Source organism: Sitophilus oryzae, unplaced genomic scaffold (genome assembly GCF_002938485.1).
Source record: "Sitophilus oryzae breed Bouriz unplaced genomic scaffold, Soryzae_2.0 scaffold_857_pilon_pilon, whole genome shotgun sequence".
Taxonomy (NCBI): Eukaryota; Metazoa; Arthropoda; class Insecta; order Coleoptera; family Curculionidae; genus Sitophilus; species Sitophilus oryzae.
This window is the reverse complement of record NW_022147480.1, coordinates 5,046,324-5,066,526: the sequence shown is the minus strand read 5'-3', so window position 1 is coordinate 5,066,526 and position 20,203 is coordinate 5,046,324. Positions and strand designations below refer to the sequence as shown.

Genomic DNA, 20,203 nt, shown 5'->3' with positions numbered 1-20,203 from the left:
TAAATCAAAAAGAACTACTTCTATATTTTTCTTGATAAATCATAAATGCTTACTTATTAAACTATTGTAGGTAAATTAAATAAAACTGTTATAAATTTAAATAAAGTCCATAAACTAATCTCGATTTTGAAAATAGCTACTAACTGTCACTATCAAATTGCCATGGCGACATCAGCCATCTTGATTGCCATTTTATTGAAAAATCGCTTTTTATTCAAAATCTGAGGCAGATAAATACAGGAAACCCTAATATAGTTTACAAGAGGATTTAAATCTGCTTCGACTTATTTAAAAAAATATATAGTGTTGAAATATCGAAGTTTCGGGTGTTTTTCAAAAATGTGCATTTTTAACAAATCGCTGTAACTTTTTTGCTATGGAAAATTTTGTATTTTTATAAAAACATTTCCAAAGCACTTTTTTACGTAGAATTTAATGGTTTAAGTATAATTTTTTTAAAGTTAATAATTTAAGAGTTATCAACAGAAAATTTATTTTTTTTATATGGGACACCCTGATTTATTGAAAAGAATTTAAAATTACCTTTCCAATAATATAGTACACTTGATATTTTGCTCAATTCCTCTTCGAGATATAGAGTTTTATTTATAAAAATTCGTCCAATTTAAATAAGTAGGCTTTGAACGGCGCGGCGCCGGCTGTAATACAAAAAAATTCTAGCTGTGAGCATCAATTAAAACGAAAATAATATTTGCAATGAGAGATGTAAAATTTTATAACAATTTGAACTATATTTAGCCAACATCAACACATTTAAACTATATCTAATAATAATAAAAATTAATAGCAAACCAAGACATGAGATTTTGCTACTAGGTGTTCGACATATAGACCGTTTTCTGTTATGGACAGACGGGGCCGTTTTTGAACATTTCTCGCGGAATTCAGTAACTCAGTAGGGGTAAAAGATACCCTCTCATAACTGCTGAGTATTTCTAATTCTTGTCTAGATTATACGAGCAATTTAAATATAAGGACCTTTATTCTTCCGCAAAGATGTCCATAGGATTAAGGCCCCCACAGACGTCGTTCTTTTTCGGCAGGATTACTCGACGTGCAAAACTGTTCGGGTAATCACGAACTTGATGGCGCCCACATACTATTCAGTATTTTATTCAGGCTTTCTTCTGTATTGTCGTGATTATGAATACAACAGTGGCGTTAGCAACGGTTTTAGCTATAAAAGCTAAATATGCTAAGATAAAACGCTCTAAATGGGCAAAAAAGTGGCTTCTAAAAAGAAAACTCTCACATTAATTTGTTGGAGGAATTGCGATTAGAACCAGGTGATTGGTTTAATTATATTTACATGTTTACTTCATTGCCTCACACGTTATACATGTTTACTGCATTGTCTCAAATCAGCCATTTTATAATATACATAAATCACGTACAACACTGCCAATTTTTAGAAATATATATATCGTGATTACTGGTACGCATACCACACACGGGCCGACTTGCACGATCACGTTCAAAACCGACGAGAAAAATCAGATCAAAACAGATTATTTGGAACGCCGGCAATCACGACGGTTTTCAGCCACACACCGACCGGATTACCCGAACAGTTTTGCACGTCGAGTAATCCTGCCGAAAAAGAACGACGTCTGTGGAGGCCTTTAGATCCTTAGGCATTAAGTCCGCCGGCCTCGACGGCAGATCTTGGTTAGCTATTCAATTATTCTCGAAATTGGCTGCAAAAATTTGCTGACAACTTCAGCGTTCTGAGGCGGTGCCTCGTATTGCTGGAAAAATATGTTTTCGAGTTCCATTAGGGGCATATCATCAATAAGGGGTCCAAAGCCTACTAGTTAAAAGTGGCGAACTTTTAAAAATTCTGTATTTCGAAGGGGATTATACCAAAATATGGAGTGTGCTATATTTTTGGAAAGGTAATTTTAAGTTCTTTTCAGTTAATTAAAAATATACAGGGTGTCCCTAATAAATAATCAATTTTTCTGTTGATAACCCTTAAATTATTAATTTAAAAAAAAATTATACATAAACCATTAAATTCTACGTAAAATGGTGCTTTGGAAATGTTTCCATAGAAATACAAAATTTTCCATAGCAAAAAAGTTACAGCGATTTGTTAAAAATACACATTTTTAAAAAACACCCCGTAACTCCGAAACGGTAAGAGACTCGGTAACAGATATCGATGTGCAGTTTTCACCATCATGTTTTTGATCAAAATTGAGCTCCAGACACCGATATAAGTTTTCGTCTCCTATAGGGTGTTTCCCTTTAAAAGCGTCCAATTGGACCCACCAAGTACAGGGTGTTGACAAACGTTTTTAAAAAGTAACGTCAATATTTGGATGAAAATTTGTGTCTGGGAGTTTTTTGACAGGAGAACTGTGTTTTAACTGTTTTGAAGAGTAATAACTTTTCGTCTGTAACTGTATAAAACTAATGAGACTACTGAGTGAAAAAATATGCATTTCCGTGATTTTTTATGTAAAAAATGTTTCTTGGTACAAATCGCTACGAGCAACCGTTCTCAAGATATTTAGAATGGAAATAGTCAATACAATCATTATTGACAAAAAATAAACAAGTTGAGTAGATATTTATTTGACTGAAATAATAAACTTGGAAAATTGTTATTTTTTTTAATTAATCATAAATTTTTCTGCAAAAAATAATGATAAAACAGTTTCTGTTGAACTTTTGGCACAAAAACATTTCAAATTTATGATTTCAGTCTAATAACTATTTAGTCAACATGTTTAATTTATGTCAATGATGACAGGTATTGATAATTTCGATTCCAAATATCTCGAGAATTGGTACTCGTAGCGATTTTTACCAAGAGCCCTTTTTTACGTAAAAAATGTCTTAAATGTATATTTTTTTACTCAGTAGTTTTATACAGGTACTGACGAAAAGTTATTACTCTTTAAACCAGTTCAAAAATATGTAGGTAGTGCCCTCTACAAGTAGGAGTTATATTGACATCAAAATCAAATTTCTTAAATCAAAAAACTCCCAGACACCAATTTTCATCCGAATATTGAAGTTACTTTAGAAATTATTTGGAAAAAATCGAAATAAAAATGAAACTTCTACACTCTGTATCTCCAAAACTAAGCATTTTAGAACATACATTTATATAATTTTTTTTACTTATTTTAATCTGCCGAAGTTTCCGGAATACAGTTCGGACCACCCTGTATATTAAACTTTAAAGTACATCAAAATTTTAAGGTGCCCGTTTTTTTCCTGCCGGGTAAGTGTATTTAATTTTAGTGTATTTCTATTTATGCACATTATGTTTAGATGGTCTATTGTTATTTCGAAAGTTAGAATATGACAGATAAAACTCTGAAACTTTCATAATTTAAATCTATATTCAATAAAAAAAATCATGCATGAAAACCCTATAGAACGTGCTATATAATATGATGTTCATTATTCGCATTTGTACCCTATCGATTTTCTCTATACTATCCCCCACCATGCGGACTACCACCCTCATCAAACTCCCCTTCGCCACACAAACAAGTAATAACAAAATCCACTTTATTCTAAATGTATTAAAGATATATTTTATTATAGTGCGCATGTGGTAAAAGGGGAAAATCGATAGAGCCCGAGCGTCAGGCAGTACCCTGGATACGGGCTATAACGACTCTATGTTGAACACGACTGGTTGGCGACAAGGGTCACATGAAAAAAAAAATGGAGGCAGGGTTGATATTAGTCTGTCGGGGATGCGGCGATTTTTTTATCTGGGATGGATATATTTTGCTCAATTTTAATGAATACAATTAAATATTTTAAAATAATTTAGTTATTAATACTTATAATTTGTAGACAAAGGTAAAGTAAACAAACAAGTATACAAATTACATTGTCAGTCTTATTGTTTAAAATAAACATTTATAAATGTTTTAATGTTTACAATGTCAAAGATCAAACAAATAAAAATAAGATTCAAAAATATTTAGTAAGTTTATACTAAATATAGTAATAGCAAACATTAGACCAGTGTTTACCAGATCAAATTCGATTATCAAAATATAAGTCATTTACGGCGTAGAAAGCCTTGCCTAGTAAATAAGATTTCAATGTTTTGCGAAATGAAGAAAATGATGTTATGGATTTGATTTCAAATGGCAGGTGACTGTGCATTTTTTTCCAGTTGTATAATATTGAACTTTAAACTAACTCTGAGCGTGGGGTAGGTAGATAAAGATCTTGCTCCGCGTTCCTGAGTGGATAAGTGTGAGATGGCCTTTCTTGAGAAGCTGATACATGCTTACGTATTAGGCAAACGGATTCAAATATAAATAAGGAAAAAAAGATAGGCTTGAACCAAAGTGGTCATCGTTCTTGAAAAAAAATTAGTGGCAAGAGAATTTATTTTAACGCGAAAGAAAATATTTTGCCTGAAGAAAAACTCTCTCAACTCAAGAAAACTTGTTCTCTTGAAAAATTCGAAAATTTCTCTTGAATCTATTTTCATTCAACCAAGTGCAAGTTACTTTGTTTTAAGATAATAACAAAAATACGGTAGGAAGTACTTCATTCAAGAAACATGGCCATTTTTTCAATAGCGAAATACTCTTTTGATGAAAAATAATAACGACACGCAAAGACGATGACGATGGACGGCATATACAATCAGTCGGCGTGGCAGTCCGATCAGTCTCACCCTTGTCTCACCACAGTCTCACGTCGCATTTCATAGGTCGCACATCATAGTATGCACGGGTTTTGTTGCTTGGAATTTTCCACCTGGAATTTTGCATAATTTGCTTTTTAAACGCATATCGTATAACAAATTAGTGATCGTTATTAACATGCATTTGTCATTTTTTATGGACAAATTTTAGGATATATGATTCTTTAAAAGAGTTTCTGAAAAAATGGAAATTAGAGCATTTATTTGCTATATCTGAAGGTAAGAGACATTTACCTAATCCACGTGTATAGATAATGCATGCGTGACTATAGATAGAATAAGAATATAGGTATCGATTTTTTTATGCAAATAATTACAACAAATTTTAGAATTTCAAGTCGTCGTATTAAAAAAAAAACAAAATGTGACCAAAGCTTGTAATTTTAATAATTTGTTTGCTTGACTTTGATTAATCGTGATGTAACATTTTTTTGTAATTTGTAGAGTGATGAACCACCCCAAAACCAAGGAGTGAAGAAGCAGAAATAACTACCTACTATCGAGGAAAATAATATCACTTTACTTACTACAGACTATAGGAAAGCCTAAATTTATCAGAAAATAATATACCTCGTAATATGCCTGTATATGATAGATTATTAGATCAAAATAAATTTTAGTTGAGTCAATGGTATTGCTATTAGTTTAAGAAAAGTGTCTCTTTAATCAAGAAATGTCCCTTTTCAATCAAGAATTTTTGCATGAATCAAAGAGACTGTTGTTCTTGTAGCAAGAACTTCTTTGCATATTAATTTTGGGTCAAGAGTGAAATACTTTGGACAGATAGATTCTTCTATTCTCTAAAGTAATTTTTTAAAGCTTATGAAAAGATAGTTAATGCTTTGGGCAAAGAAACGTCGTTCTTGGCCCTATTGAAAAGCGCCAATCTTTTGGGTCGAAGTCATATTCATTTCGACTGAGAGATCCTTTTTTTCAGTGGAAGGAAGAGTTAATATTTTTAATTTTTTAAAAAAGTCCTGGCAATAAGTTCTGCTGTTTAGTCCCAGTGAAAATCGAACAGCTCTCTTCTGGAGCTTGAAAATGCGGTCAAATTGAGTCGCACAACACGTACCCCACTTATCAGTTATGCACCGTATGATGAAAAAAAAAACGGCGTAAAAGAAGGCTGGGAAATGACAATCGATGATAATTTTGGCGAGGTCATTCTCTACATGTCATTTCCTAAAAATAGACATAAAACTTGTCAAAAGTAAAAAATATAAAAAAAGATAGAACGTTTTCAGACACACAAATCAATTTCCAAAATGCAGGCAGTAAGCGCCATCAAGAAATAAGAAAGAGTACTGGCCAAGTAAATAACGTCTAGGGCTTGACCTGGCCAAAATTATCATCGATTGATATTCCCCAGCCGTTTTTGACGCCGTTTTCTTTTCAGTAAACCATTCTCTTATGAACGGAATGGAATTCAGGAATCAGGAGAAATTAAGGAATATAATTATTCCTGAAGAGTTAACTAATTATGTTTTAATCCTCGAATTTTCGCTTTTATTTACTATTTGTTAAAACTGATTAAGATTGTTAAGATCAAAAAATTAACTTAAATAGTTTAGACTGAAATCATAAATTGTAACAGAAACTGTTTTATCATCATTTTTTCGCAGAAAAGCTTATGACTAATTCAAAAAAATAAAAATTTCCTAAATCTATTATTTCAGTCAAGTAACTATCTACTAAACGTGTTTATTTTTTTGTCAATAATGACATGTATTGACTATTTTCTTTCTAAATATCTTGAGAACGGTTGCTCGTAGCGATTTTTACCAAGAGACATTTTTTACGTAAAAAATAATGGAAATGTATATTTTTTCACACAAAACAGTTAAAATACATGTAGGTGGCGCCCTCTACAAGTAGGAGTCATATTGACATGAAAATCAAATTTCTCATGTCAAAAAACTTCCAGACACCAATTTTCATCCAAATATTGACGTTACTTTAGAAATTATTTGGAAACAATCGAAATAAAAATGAAATTTCTACACCTTGCACCTTGTATTTCCGAAAATAAGCATTTTATGATATACATTTATATACGAACTTTTTTACTTATTTTTATCCGCAGAATATGCTGTTGAAGTTTCCGGAATACAGTTAGGACCACCCTGTATAACTATTCATAATTCATCAATTTTAATCATCTGCTGATGATGTTAACAATGTTAGCGAAAGTGTGAGGCCATGTCTTTATTTTCTACAGGTTACTTACGTTTGTGTATGTATTTATGTGGTTTTCATCAATTGGACAACAAATGGCTGTGGTAAAAATGTGTATTTTTCAGTAATACTATCATAGATTTCTACTTATATACTCTTCTATCATTCCATTTATTACCTTATGTGCCTTAAGAGATATATTACTGCAACTGCAAGCCAAAGTAACATCTAGGAAAGCCTCTTTTTCCAACAGTTGTTGAAACACAGATGTCATGTTGTTCTGATAATTACTCCATCTTAGACAGTACTGATCACTATCCATAGCTTGGAGATGATGTATTAGGCAGGACGTTTGTTTCCTAGTAACAAAAACATTTGAAATGTGAGAAAAAAATAATATTTTTTATTAAGACGCACGGTTGAAAAATGGAGTTCAAAAAAAATGAAGGAAATCACCTCCAGTTTAACTGGAAGTGAGCATATAAGCAAAGTACATTAAAGGTCACATTGTTTATTTTAAAGCAAAGAGCTATCATGCCGATATTGTGAAATATTTTCAGCAGAAAATTTCAAATGTAGCACAGAGGTCAATTCTAGACTAGTGCGGGACTACTGGGGGAGTGCGTGCTCTAAATACTTTTGGTGAGCGTAGCAACGTTACGTTAGTCTGGATACCAGGTAGCGAGAATCACAAGGGCAATGAAAAGACAGATGAAATGGCTAAGCAAAGCTCATCAATGCCATTCACAGTCCCAGAACCTTTCTGGGGCGTTGCAAAAGTAGTCACGAGAATGGCAACTAGGCAATGATAGGCCATTGCCAGAGAGCATGGTGGGTTCAGTCTCCAAGTTGCTAAACTTGGAGTGGAGAATATAACCTAAGGATCAGAAGGAGGACCACAATAGATCTGGAAAGGCCGCAGCGGATCAGGTTGATAATAATAATAATAATAAACAATGCTTTATTGTACAAAAAGACAAAACGGCTTCATCGACAAAACACTCACAAAACAAACAAAAGCACAAAAAAATACAAACAACAAAAATTACACAATACAAATAATACAATTCAAATAAATTTAAGTCATTAAAATAACAAAAAGAATATACATGGACAATTGCAGAGCAGTACGCAGTAAATAGATATAATTTTAGAGTTATAAAATATTAAATACTTGACTTTTGACCAGTGTGTGAGATGATCAAAATTTTAAAATTCAAAATTGTTCATAATTAAATATCAACAAAAAAGTCGTTTACTGTATACGAGTATAGGGCTCTCTCCAGTAAGTATGATTTTAGAGCTTTGCGAAATGCGGGAAAGAATGAAAGCGACTTGATATTCAAAGGCAGATGATTGTACATTTTTTTGGCATTGTACAGTATTGAACCTTTAGCTAGTTCTGAGCTCGGGGTTGACAGATAAAAATCGTGCTCCGCATTCCTAAGTGGATAGTTATGAGATGGCCTTTCGGGAATAGCAGATATGTGCTTGCGGATTAAGCAAACGGATTCAAAAATGAATAAAGAAGGAAGAGTCAGTATTTTGAAATCTTTAAAGAAATTCTGGCAGTGAGTTCTACTGTTCAGTCCCAATAAATATCGAACTGGCGTCGGAAAATACCATCAAATTTTGTTGCGCAGCAAGTACCCCAGAATGGTAATATACAGTAATATACGGTTGCCACCTTTTTGCAAAGTAAAAAAAGGACAATGGAATATGAAAAAGGACAGGGGTAAGTTGTTGATTGCGAAAATCAACTATATTGATCCTAAACAATCATTTTAGATTAAACAGGGAGTTCTAAATAATGTTGCCGATTCTAAACAATAGTATATTGTTTTTTGACGTTGTAAGTTTGACGACATTACAGGGGAGGCATAAAAGTAATTTTTACTCCGAATAGAACAGGCTATCTTTTTTCAAACGTTCACAAATAATTTCTTAAACAATTTCAAGCGTTGGAAATACTATAAAAAGATTTAAAAGGCATACCCTGCAGGTAATTATACTAGAGCTGGTATTTCTGGTCTTGGGTGCCGATTTTCGTGTGTACGAAGAGTACGATCAACACGCTTAGCAAAATAAGATGTACTGAATAAAGACAGAAGGCAAGTATTTTCCCAAGCGCATGGAGCCCATATACATATAACTATATATACTCAGTGTTCCCTATTTAACCCCGTGTGCTGTTTCCGTGCCGTAAGAAAAAGACAACATAACTCAGCTCCGTATTAATGCTGCATAAGTCTATTTCACCCGGATATCGATTGAACTGCGATTGCGCCAAACTCCGATTGATTGTTGTTTTAGTTCTGTTTGGATTACTTTTTATTTGTGCGCGTAAAAGAGTGATTTTGTTTAGTTTATTGTTTTCAACTATTTTTTGATATTTTTCCAACTCCATGATAATGTGTTATAAATAATAAAAATATAAATAAAATTGAAGGTTAGGTGAAATGTCAGTCAACCACTTCCCTCTAAAAACATCGACCAATGAAAACTTCTTCAGGTAAGGCATGCGCAGTTAAATGAATATCCGGGTGAAATAGACTTATGCAGAATTCCATATTTCTCTTTCAGTGTTTGGGCTTCACTTTTTGGAGATTAGGCTGAGTATATTTGTAAAAAGTAATACGTATATGATGGAGCCTAGCGTCAGATTAAGTGGTTACGTAATAAATACTTTGTATTTTTACTTTTTATTTTGCTCTCTCCGTCTTACTAGATTGTCATAGGGTGGTCATAGCTCCTATGCATGTAAATGCCGACCCAAGGTTTCGCTTGCCAGCAGGGTCTACCGAGAAATTATTGTTACACTCGTTGAATTTGACACTTTATGTCAGTTTAATAATATATTTTCGTACTTTTATGCCTAGGTGTTAAAATGACTTTTAAATTGAAATCACGTCGCAAAAATTAATATTTTTCAAACGTTTAAAAAAAACATTTATTTATAAGTCTTATAAAATATCTAATTAAATTTGGACGAAAGGAATATTGCTGGAAAATACGTAAATAAAAAGGACTTTCTCGGTCAAAATAAATCAAAAGGACAATTTGTTCTAAAAAATCACTGTCCTTTTCAAAAAAGGACAACCCTACTGTTTGACCAGCGGATCTGAAGCTACGGAAGGAATGCGAGAAAAAAAAATCGATATTGCCACGTTTATCTATAAAATTGCAAAATTGCCAGACATGAACTATAAATTTAATATATTTTTATTATATATAATGTGTTTAGCATATGTTCTGACGTATATTACTAAGGAATTTTAACGTAGTTCATATTGTTCGATATGTTTTATTTAATAACTTATTTCTTTCATTCTGTATAATCTGCTTATTATGAAAGTTGAAGATTTTTCAACGATATCATTGGCAAACCGGCATCGCCGCGCATGGTCGCCTATTCATCGAACATGATTGGCGAGAGTACGTCACAGGATTTGTTACCACGCGGTTGCCATGTCTTTTACGCCTTTCCTATTCGCTTGCTTTATGCCCAACTTCACGATCTCTTCTGAAAAGAGTAGGAATATTGAATACTATTGAAATATCCAGTGGCGGTGTCATTTTTTTGATCATTATTACTTTATTTCATTATTTTATACCGGTTATCCTAAACTTTATTCCTATATTTTTCGTATATTTGATAGTTAAGTTGTGTTTTATTGTTTTGTTATCTTGTTATAATGTTTTTCGTTCGTAGTTTTTAATTATTAATATCAAGTTTGATGGTATATTTGTGTTTTAAAATGAATAAATTTGTTAAGGGTAAGACACTACATAGTTAGACAAGAGAAATAATAGCTAATTTATATAAGTAAGTTAATAATAACGTGGATGAAATCTCATTTGGTTTATTTCCTTGTGTTCATAATAGGGTTTGCGATGAAGAAGCTACAGAGAGTTCGCTTTAGTTGCCGCTTAAACGTAAACTTGAGCGGATATTTTTTAATACCGGAGTTAGCGTATCGGCTATAAAAAAATTCACACAGAAGATAAAAAAAAGGCTGAAAACTAACCCCGATAAAATGATATCCAGCTCTGGAAAGAAACGACCACGTGAGACTGCTGTCGAAAAGCTCGACGACTTTTTCGAAGTGGTCAGGAATTTGATAAATAGATTTTATCTCGAATTCAAACTCGTTCCCACAATTAGAAAGCTTTTGCAAAAATTGCAGTTAGAATCGAATTTTCCTTTGCAGGGAAACGCTTAGGGGATTATTAAAATCAAATGAATTTTTTTGGCGTAAATGTCAAAATAACAGATAAATATTAATGGAGCGGCCCATTATATTGCAGAGAGAGATATAAATATATACGCGAAATTCGAAAATATAGCCAAGTATTATCTATTTAGATGAAACATATGGGTAGACAATGACCTATCCTTTAAAAACTGCTGGCGGAGCGATACCATATCTGGTGTAATACGCAATATTGGATCTACTGGTGAGTAAAATTATGTTTTGTTTGCGCCTCCAAAGTTAACTATTTTCAAGATTTTTTTGCTGGAAATAGTTATATCTAAAATTATGTAATATAAAAAAAATATAGTTAGTACAGATATATAAATAAATATACCTCAAGACTCAGTCTTGATCATCTGCTGATGGCAGACATGCGGTTAGCGAAACATGCGTCCAGTGTAAAATTAAAAGTGTTTTGGTGTATTGTACTGATTTAGTGTTTTATTTTGCTGTGTAACACCAAATGTTCCAACCCCCAGCTGTAATTATTTCTTCTATTATATTAACAACACAATAATAAAATGATTCAAAATATTTAAGGGAGCTTTTATAAAAGCTTTTAGTGTTTATCTGCTAACTCAATAGTAACGATTCAAACAGCATAAAGTTTTTTGAAGAAAAATATTAATCTGAGTATTATATTTATGATATACATTATTTTCATATAACACCGTACGCCCATGCCTATTTTAGAATGAAATTGGGCGTGTTTTGTTTACAACTGCATTCCCCTGCCGATACCCCGTAGCTACAGATCCGTTGGTCACACTTTAGGTGGCGACCCTAGGCTGATAGCCACCTCGAAGAATCTAATCTTATCTAAGACAGAAATTGACAGAAAAAATGCAAATTTTGCTAAAAATATTTTCCAATGTTGGTATGATAGCTTTACGCCTTCGTAATATACACAGTGCTACCACCGTACATAAAACTCGAGTTTTATGTACGGTGGTGCTACTGTGGTTATGAGTGTACACCACAAAATATAAATACGAATTTAGAAAATATCTATAAAGAATGCATTTTTTCCAAATGTTAAAAATAAAAATAATTTTCCTCTTGTAAAGATGATCCGGGGGATCGAGTTTTTGCATCGTTTTTGTTTTCACCCGGTATATTCCGTTATTGTAGCATCCCCCGTTCACAACTAGTACTATAATAATAAAGCATATTTTTACTACTAAGCCACTACTTAAAGTGAAGGCATCATATTTCATATTTCTCTCTGTATATTTCGAAAGTAGGTGATCGCTTGCAGCACATCGACCCAGCTAGCTAGCTAGCTAAATAGCTGTACATTCCAGCCGTTGTCCGAAAAATGAAAAGCAAAACGGAAAAAGACGGAGCTACGATAGAAAAGAAAAAGAAAGTCGCCGGCCGTTGTTGAATAGGAGAGCAGCCTTTTCCAATTCACGCTCACCGTTATGTTTTATACGAGCCCAGAGAGGTTTTTGACCGTTTTCTTCGACATTTCCCACTCTTTCAGCCATAACGATGAACCTGCTTTTTTATTTTTCTCACGATGAATCAATGTAAATATCAAGAAAGGAGTTTTAAGTATACCGTGTGCGTCTCACCCCTATAACTTTTTTATTTTTTTTTAGATAAAAAAACGAGATTTGGGAAGTTAGTATATGACAAAAATTTGGATTGATTGACGTATTCAATTGTTTTTGGTCACTTCCTATTTCACCGGAAATGACTGCAAATTTTGATTTTTAAATAGCACCCGCGGTATTTTTTAACTTTATTCGATAGAAAGTAACACACTGAATAGAATGACATATCATATGTCAACTTTTAACATTCACACTTAATAAAAAAATTGTATTGTAAATTTCAATCTAGAGTAACATGGCTATGTTAAAAACACTAATTCTTAATCAACGAGCCTTGGAAAAATAGATTTGATCGTCTAATGTTTTTAGTGTCTTGTCCTGGCCAGTTAGAAAATGCTCAAATCGTATTTTTAATCATATCTCAATTTTTTCAAATGGAACGAGGGTTGCGATGGCTCATTAGCATATTTGGAAAAAGCATTTTTTACGAATAATTTGATACCACACACTTGGTATTTCGAGTCAAATTTTCGTTACGAACTGCAAGTAATAATTTCAAATAAACCATATGCGAAAATGTCAGTCAAAAGTTGACATATGATATGTCATTCTATTCAGTGTTATTTTCTATCGAATAAAGTAAAAAAAATACCGAGGGTGCCATTTAAAAATCAAAAGTTGTAGTCATTTCCGGTTAAACAGGAAGCGATCAAAAACAACTGAATACGTCAATCAATCTTAATTTATGTCATATACTAACATACCAAATCTGCTTTTTTTATCTGAAAAAGTAAAACACAGAAGTGAGCCACTTTTGAGACGCACCCGGTATATTCTGTTACAGAAGAATAAAACATTAATTCACCCCAATACACGAAAACACTACTTTTGCACTGGACGCACGTTTCGCTATGTTAGGATCATCAGCAGATGATTAGAACTATTGTTGTAGTTTTCATTTTGTGCCTCCAGTGCCTAGTGACGTAAAATTTCCAGAAATATATTTTCGGAAATATTTCTTGAAACATTGGAAATATATGGAAATATTGCAAAATATATGAAATATTTTAAAAAATAAGAAAAACTGAAATATTTATTTATAAAAATCATAACAAAACATCGCAAAACACAAAATGCTTATACATAAACACAAATAAAGAGTTATTCTTCGAATTAAAAAATAAATTAAGGTTAAATTTGTACAAAAAAATTATTTTTGACACACTAGTCGAGCAAGAGGCATATCTTTATCGCTGTCATCAGCATCACATTCAATAACATCTTCTTTCCAGTCTACTTCCTCAAAATCTTTAATAGTATCGGAAATAAAAATAGATCTATTGCCGTTTCCTATTTTCTTCAGCAAGTTTTCATTGTGGGATACATAGAGTAGCATAGCGGCTCTATCATTAGTAAGCCTGTTTCTCTTTTTTGAATGAATATGACTATAAACGCTAAAACTGCGTTCCGTGGCAGCCGAAGATGCTGGCATCATCAAAATTCGTGAAGCTACTTGTGATAATGAAGATGAAGAACACAGTCCTTTCCACCAGGAGACTGGGTTATCAAAACTACTTTTCCATATGAAGTTATTTTCAAATAACTTGCCACTTCTACAACGGTAATCTGCTATTTCATCTATTATTTCTTGCTCCTTTATATTGAGTTTATTTTTTGATATATTAAGTATGCATTCTATGGCAGAAAGAATTTGGGTTTCATCAAGTTCAGAACTTTGTGATTTTGGATTTAGTCATTCTGCAGCATAATGAATGGTTTAATTATGGAATAATTTAATAGCAATTTTTTTCTCTTTTGTCAACAAACTCCAACAATTCGGATTTTTCTTTGTCGTCAAGTGAGGACAGTACAAGATTATTCTGAATTACCCTTCTAATATCACAAAATGCTTTTACAGCAAAAAGAATGTCGATCAGGGATTCCCCTACGCTACGACCTACGAGCTCGGGACTTCTCCGTAGAAATGCGAGGTTGCAAATAAGTAGGTGAATCCTCAAACTCGATATATTCACCATATTATATGTTTGCAAAACTGTTCTATAGTAAATTTAATGTTTATAGGGTTACAAAATATGAAAGATATCATGGGCGCCGGAAGAATGAAATTTGGGGGGGGCAAGGTAAAAATGAATAAAAAATTGACATTTTTGGTAATTATTGGGAAAACTGGAAATCGTCCGATTTTCATCAAAATTGGTATACACCCTATTTTGAAGTTGTAGATTACGAATCTGAACTTTTTTTCTTGGCGGTCTCTTACCGTTTTCAGAAAAACGGAAAATAATTTCAATATCGAATTTTTCTTAATTTTTGATATTTTTAAGGTTTTCTAGCACATATTTTGTTAGGTATTCAATAATCAATAATGTTTTTGCTATTTTCTGTTACTTTTTAACCAATTCTATGCATAATAGAGGAAAATTTGCTAAAATAAATTTGTAAACAATCTGAAAATGTTAGATTATAGCTTTGTTCGGGTTCTTGTTATTACCGATTCTGAACCGTCCAAGAACTCTGCAGCGCATGCGCAAATGAAATAATGTCTTCATATTTCCTTCTGCGCATACGCATCACAGTTCTAGGACGGTTCAGAATCGGTAATAAGAGAAACCCGAAGTAAGTTTATGTGTTTCTGGCATTTAAAGCAACGTTGCCAATGCTAAACCTAAATTTAGCGTGTTTTTTTCGCTCATTCTGGAATTACGAAAGGCAGTCGCCAGAAGAACGGCTCCTTCCCATAACTGCTATTTTACCAACGAGATCTGACTATTTATACCCACGAAGTTGCACGAAAGAGTTTTGATTGCATTGGTTACAACTTCCATGCAGAGGGTGTTAATCTTTTGTTGTTATATTATTAGATTAACTAAAAAAAGATTAACCTAAAAACTTAAACCTGATAACCTTAACTAAAAAAAGATTAAGTTAAAACCAATGCAATCAAAACTCTTCCGCGTAATTTTGTGGATATAGGTGTATATTTAATTATTGTCGATCTCATAATAGGTAATTTAATTAAAATCCCTAATCACCCGAAAAAATAGAAGATATGGCAACGTTGTAAATTTTAAAATTTCTAGATTAGGTCTAGAATATATTTGTCTCTCTTATTACATAGGAGAGAGAAAGAAGGATATATCAAATGTCAAACTTCCATCTGGTCTCAATTTTCTTTGCTATTTTGTTAAGAAAAGTGTTTTTCAGTAAAATGTTGGACACTTTTCTATCCCCAATCAAGTGTGGCTATAGATAAACTATAATATAATGAAAATATAGTGAAATTATTACTTTATAGGGCCGAAATTAAGAAAAATTCAGTGTTGAAATAATTTTCCGTTTTTCTGAAAAACGGTAAGAGACCGCCAAGAAAAAAATAGATTCGTAATCTACGACCTCAAAATAGTGTGTATACCAATTTTGGTGAAAATCGGACGATTTCCAGTTTTCCCAATAATTACCACATTTTTTATTATTTTATAGGTAACCACCTAACAATTTCATAATAATGATTATTTTTTTTACAGATGGATGTAAGAAGATAGCTTTTATTTTTATTGTTTCAGTGATCCAGGGGGGGGCAAATGCCCCCTCTTGCCCCCCCTGTCCGGCGCCCATGAAAGATATATTAATAAACATCGGGTTTGAATCGTTAATGACAAGATTTAAGTATTTTTAAAAATAATTCCAATATTCCCAATATTTCCGAGACACGTTTGGAAATTTCCAATATTTCCATTTACAACACTAATGCTAGCATATCAAATCTCGTTTTTTAATCTAAAAAATGTTACAGGTGTGTACAACTTTCAAAAAACACCCGGTATATAAAGTCATAAAAGAAACAGTAACAATAGGTGCAAATTGTAAATTGTTTTGAAGAAACAGTACCTTCTAGAATGGTAAAATGTTAATTTAGACAGCCGTGCATCGCACTATATGCAGTTGTTTTTCCACGGCTTTTACGATTTTCTCCATTTACACTCAAAAACATCGCGCTGTTTGTTGTATTTGTAAACCGTGAAAGTTTTACTTGACGCTGTTTTTCTATTTATATTTTTGTGCGAGATTTTAATAATAACTTTATACGAGATAGAAACAAACTTAATATTGTCCTTATCTCGTTTATACACAGCACTCAGCATGGATGATGATTAGATATGGAGGTTAATAACGCGTATACTGATAAAAGTCATAACATTGTAATTGATTGATAAATTTTCTTGAAGGAAAACTATCAAATGGAGATTAAGATAGAAAAATCTTTTATTTTTTAATTCATTATACAGGGTGAATCTTAAATAAGTGTAATAATCTCGATAAAAGTATATTACATACCGAGGAGAGAAGTGGTTCATTACTGTCGAGAGATTAACTAAATCTCGAGAAAATAATGAAAACTTTCCTCCGAAGTTTGTATACTATTTTATTTACAACCACATCATTAATTAAAAAGTAGGGACAGTATTTTATTTTGAAAAAAAAATAAATATGCGAAAATTTGTCGTTTTCTGTTTTGGCATTTCTATATCTATAGTTACCGGTACCAGTGGTTGTTATGGCGCAAACCTTCAACAGCAAAACAAACAACTAAGTGACAGTTTTGAATTTCTCGTTGGTTTTTTCAAATTTATATAACATAAAAAGCCAGAATGTTGTCGGAAAGTTCTGATAATGAAGACTACTTTAATATTGGTACCTGGTATCCACCAAAACTTGCAGAAGCTGCAAAAAGAAGCTAGTTTACTTCCAGAGAAAAGTAGGGGGCGATATGAAATAGCATTCAAAGTATACGAAAAATGGTGTGCCGAAAGAAATGCTAAGAATATTGCTTCGGAGACAGTCTTGATGGCATACTTTAGCGACATGGCAAGACAGAAAAAGCCATCGACTCTTTGGGCTACGTACAGCATGGTACGGACAATGCTAGAATTAAGGGAAATGACTGACATATTAACTAAATAAAACGCCAGAATGTAGGTTTTAAGCCAAAGAAGTCTAGCATTTTTACCAGGCAAAACTTGGAGGATTTTCTCACGAAAGCACCTCAAGAATCCCTTCCTATTACTATTAAAGTAAAGCTTTTTTTAAATGTTTCCTTTTCCTGTTTTTAAATATTTCTTTTCATTGTTTTAGGTTGCGCTTATAGTAAGTGTGTTTGAGGCATGTCGAAGTGATGAGCTACTGAAGATGAAATACTACTACTATGCATATTGATATTTTAGAAAACAAAATTTGCATAGAAATTCCCGATACAAAAACTTCTAAGAGCAGATCATTTATGATAACTAACACAAGTTGGATAGAAATTGTGAAAAAAGTTATACAGTTACGAAAAGATATTGAAAATGAGAGATTTTTTGTTCAATATCGATTAGGAAAAGCTCGAAATCAACACTTTGAACTTTGGATACAATTTTATATCTAAATTTCCGTACAAAATTGCTAGCTTTTTGAAACTTCCCAACGCGAAAACCGACACAGGTCATGCTTTTAGACGAACAGCACAGATATTTTACAGCTAAAGCGTCTAGGGGGATGGAAATCCAGTGCTGTGGATGAAGGTTATGTGGATGCATCTGTAGCCAACCGAACTAAAACCACAAATATGATATCTTCAACGAGATCGTTGCCAATCGGCTTGCTGTAGCAATTCAAACTCTTTGCCTTCTTTCGTTGACATTAGAAGACCTGGCACAGGTCAGGAGTTAAGTTTTTGCAGCAGTGAAACCTCAATGAGTGAAACACATCATCAGGGCGGCCCCTTAACAATATCGATTAACGCGTACAATAAGACAAATTTGACCATTAATTTCAAAAAATAAATGTATTAAAATCTTTATTCAATTATTATTGTTAATCTTCTTGTTTCTTTTTGTTGATGTTAGTAGTGGGAACTATCGAATGAATACTATCGAAACATTCGATAGTTGCAATTCATTCGAATAATTCGATAGCTAGTAAAAAAACATTCGTTGAAAACTATTCGAATAAAAATTATCGAATAGATGCGTCATCTGCCTTGAAATATTGTATTCTAGTAATTCGGCAGCAAAAACCATTCATTTATAAAATTCATTCATTTATGAAATTCATTTATTCGTCAGGATCGATTATAATAAAATATTAACTGGATTTTAGTTGTCTCCCGGCGACGTAGGTTTCTTTCCGAGAAACCCGACAGCGGTCGGTGGCAATGCTAGAAAGAAGCCGGCATCTTTGATTTTTTGCGGAGTCATATAAAGATAAGGACACATTATTTTTTTTATTGAGGTGCTAGTATTTACACAGAAAATACATTATGAAGGGCGCTGTTGCCATATATTGGTATTAGTTGATATTAGCAAAGAATATTATTGTTTGGCTTTAGTTAGTTAGGGATAGTATGTCTATATATTTTGCATTTTTTTTTATTAATATTCTGTTGTTAAGTTAGGTTAGATAATAAAATATTTTGGATGTAGGAAAATGATTTTTAATGTTTTTAAACAAAGACTTGTTTAATAAAAATAATAATAACAGTAATAATTTTTTATACCTATTAACAACAAAATTTAAAATAATTTAATATAAACATTTTTTTACGTAGTAGCAAAATATAAACAACAAATTAGATGTCAAAATTATTTATATTAGATCATATTTAAAAATAATATAGTCTTTAAATTTTTTGGCATCGTTGGTTTATTAAATAATAATAATTACAGAGCTAATTTGTTATATTAACAACAAACTTTAAAATCATGAAATATAAACATTTATTAATTTTCTAAGCATGCAGTGTAATGGAAGGAAAATATAAATGAAAAATTAGAAATCAAAATTATTTATATTAGGTACTTTATATTATTATTTAAAAATAATATTTACTTTTACTGGCATTTACTTTAAAAAATAAATGAAATATTTCTTCGCAAAAAACTACATGTAAGAGAATTAGCATAAACAAAATACAAACATCGTTAACTTTTTTTTTTAAATTGGCACGTGTAAAACTTCAAGTTCATCTCGTTTCTCTTAAAAATTGCTACTTCTCAAAATTTCCCATTAAAAAATAAACCGTATATACCATATAAAATAAAATAATTGAAAGATCGGGCTACGGAAAATCACACAAATTTTCGGAAAAATTTTGACACCTGCACACGCACACAATCGTCAATTAAAAAAACTACTATTTTAGTATTTTAAATATTTTCATAAACGCAAAAATAGCACAGTATTTATAAGGTGAAGTTATAAAAATTTGAAGAACTAATAATGCACTGACGCACACAAAAATCAAACGAATACTAAATTTCATTTATCAAAAGCATTCGATAGTCGTGGCTCAACGATAACCATTTAGTCGCACGGCGAGGTTGTCACATATGCTTTAGTATACAAATGAATGAATGATTTTATTCGAATAAAACCATTCGATAGTTAAAATCTTTCATTCAGTAACCATTCGATAGTCTAATTCATTCGATAGTTCCCAT

At 32.2% G+C, this 20,203-nt stretch overlaps 1 protein-coding gene across 5 annotated transcripts in view; it reads right to left on the bottom strand.

Moving 5' to 3' along the window:
- The window catches only part of LOC115889997, a 136,881-nt gene that overhangs the window by 107,706 nt on the left and 8,972 nt on the right, over positions 1–20,203 (bottom strand). For 3 of the 5 annotated variants that reach the window (XR_004051544.1, XM_030910107.1, XM_030910109.1), the window contains exon 2: positions 7,068–7,248. The exons of 1 other annotated variant lie outside the window; for it this stretch is intronic. Coding sequence is in view for 3 of the 4 variants with exons in the window: in XM_030910107.1 (XP_030765967.1) it covers positions 7,068–7,211 (144 nt within the window). In the remaining variant the exon portion in view is untranslated. Of the gene's footprint in view, positions 1–7,067; positions 7,249–16,613; positions 16,624–20,203 lie in introns of those variants that run through there. One more of the 5 variants, XM_030910108.1, reaches the window with a different exon arrangement.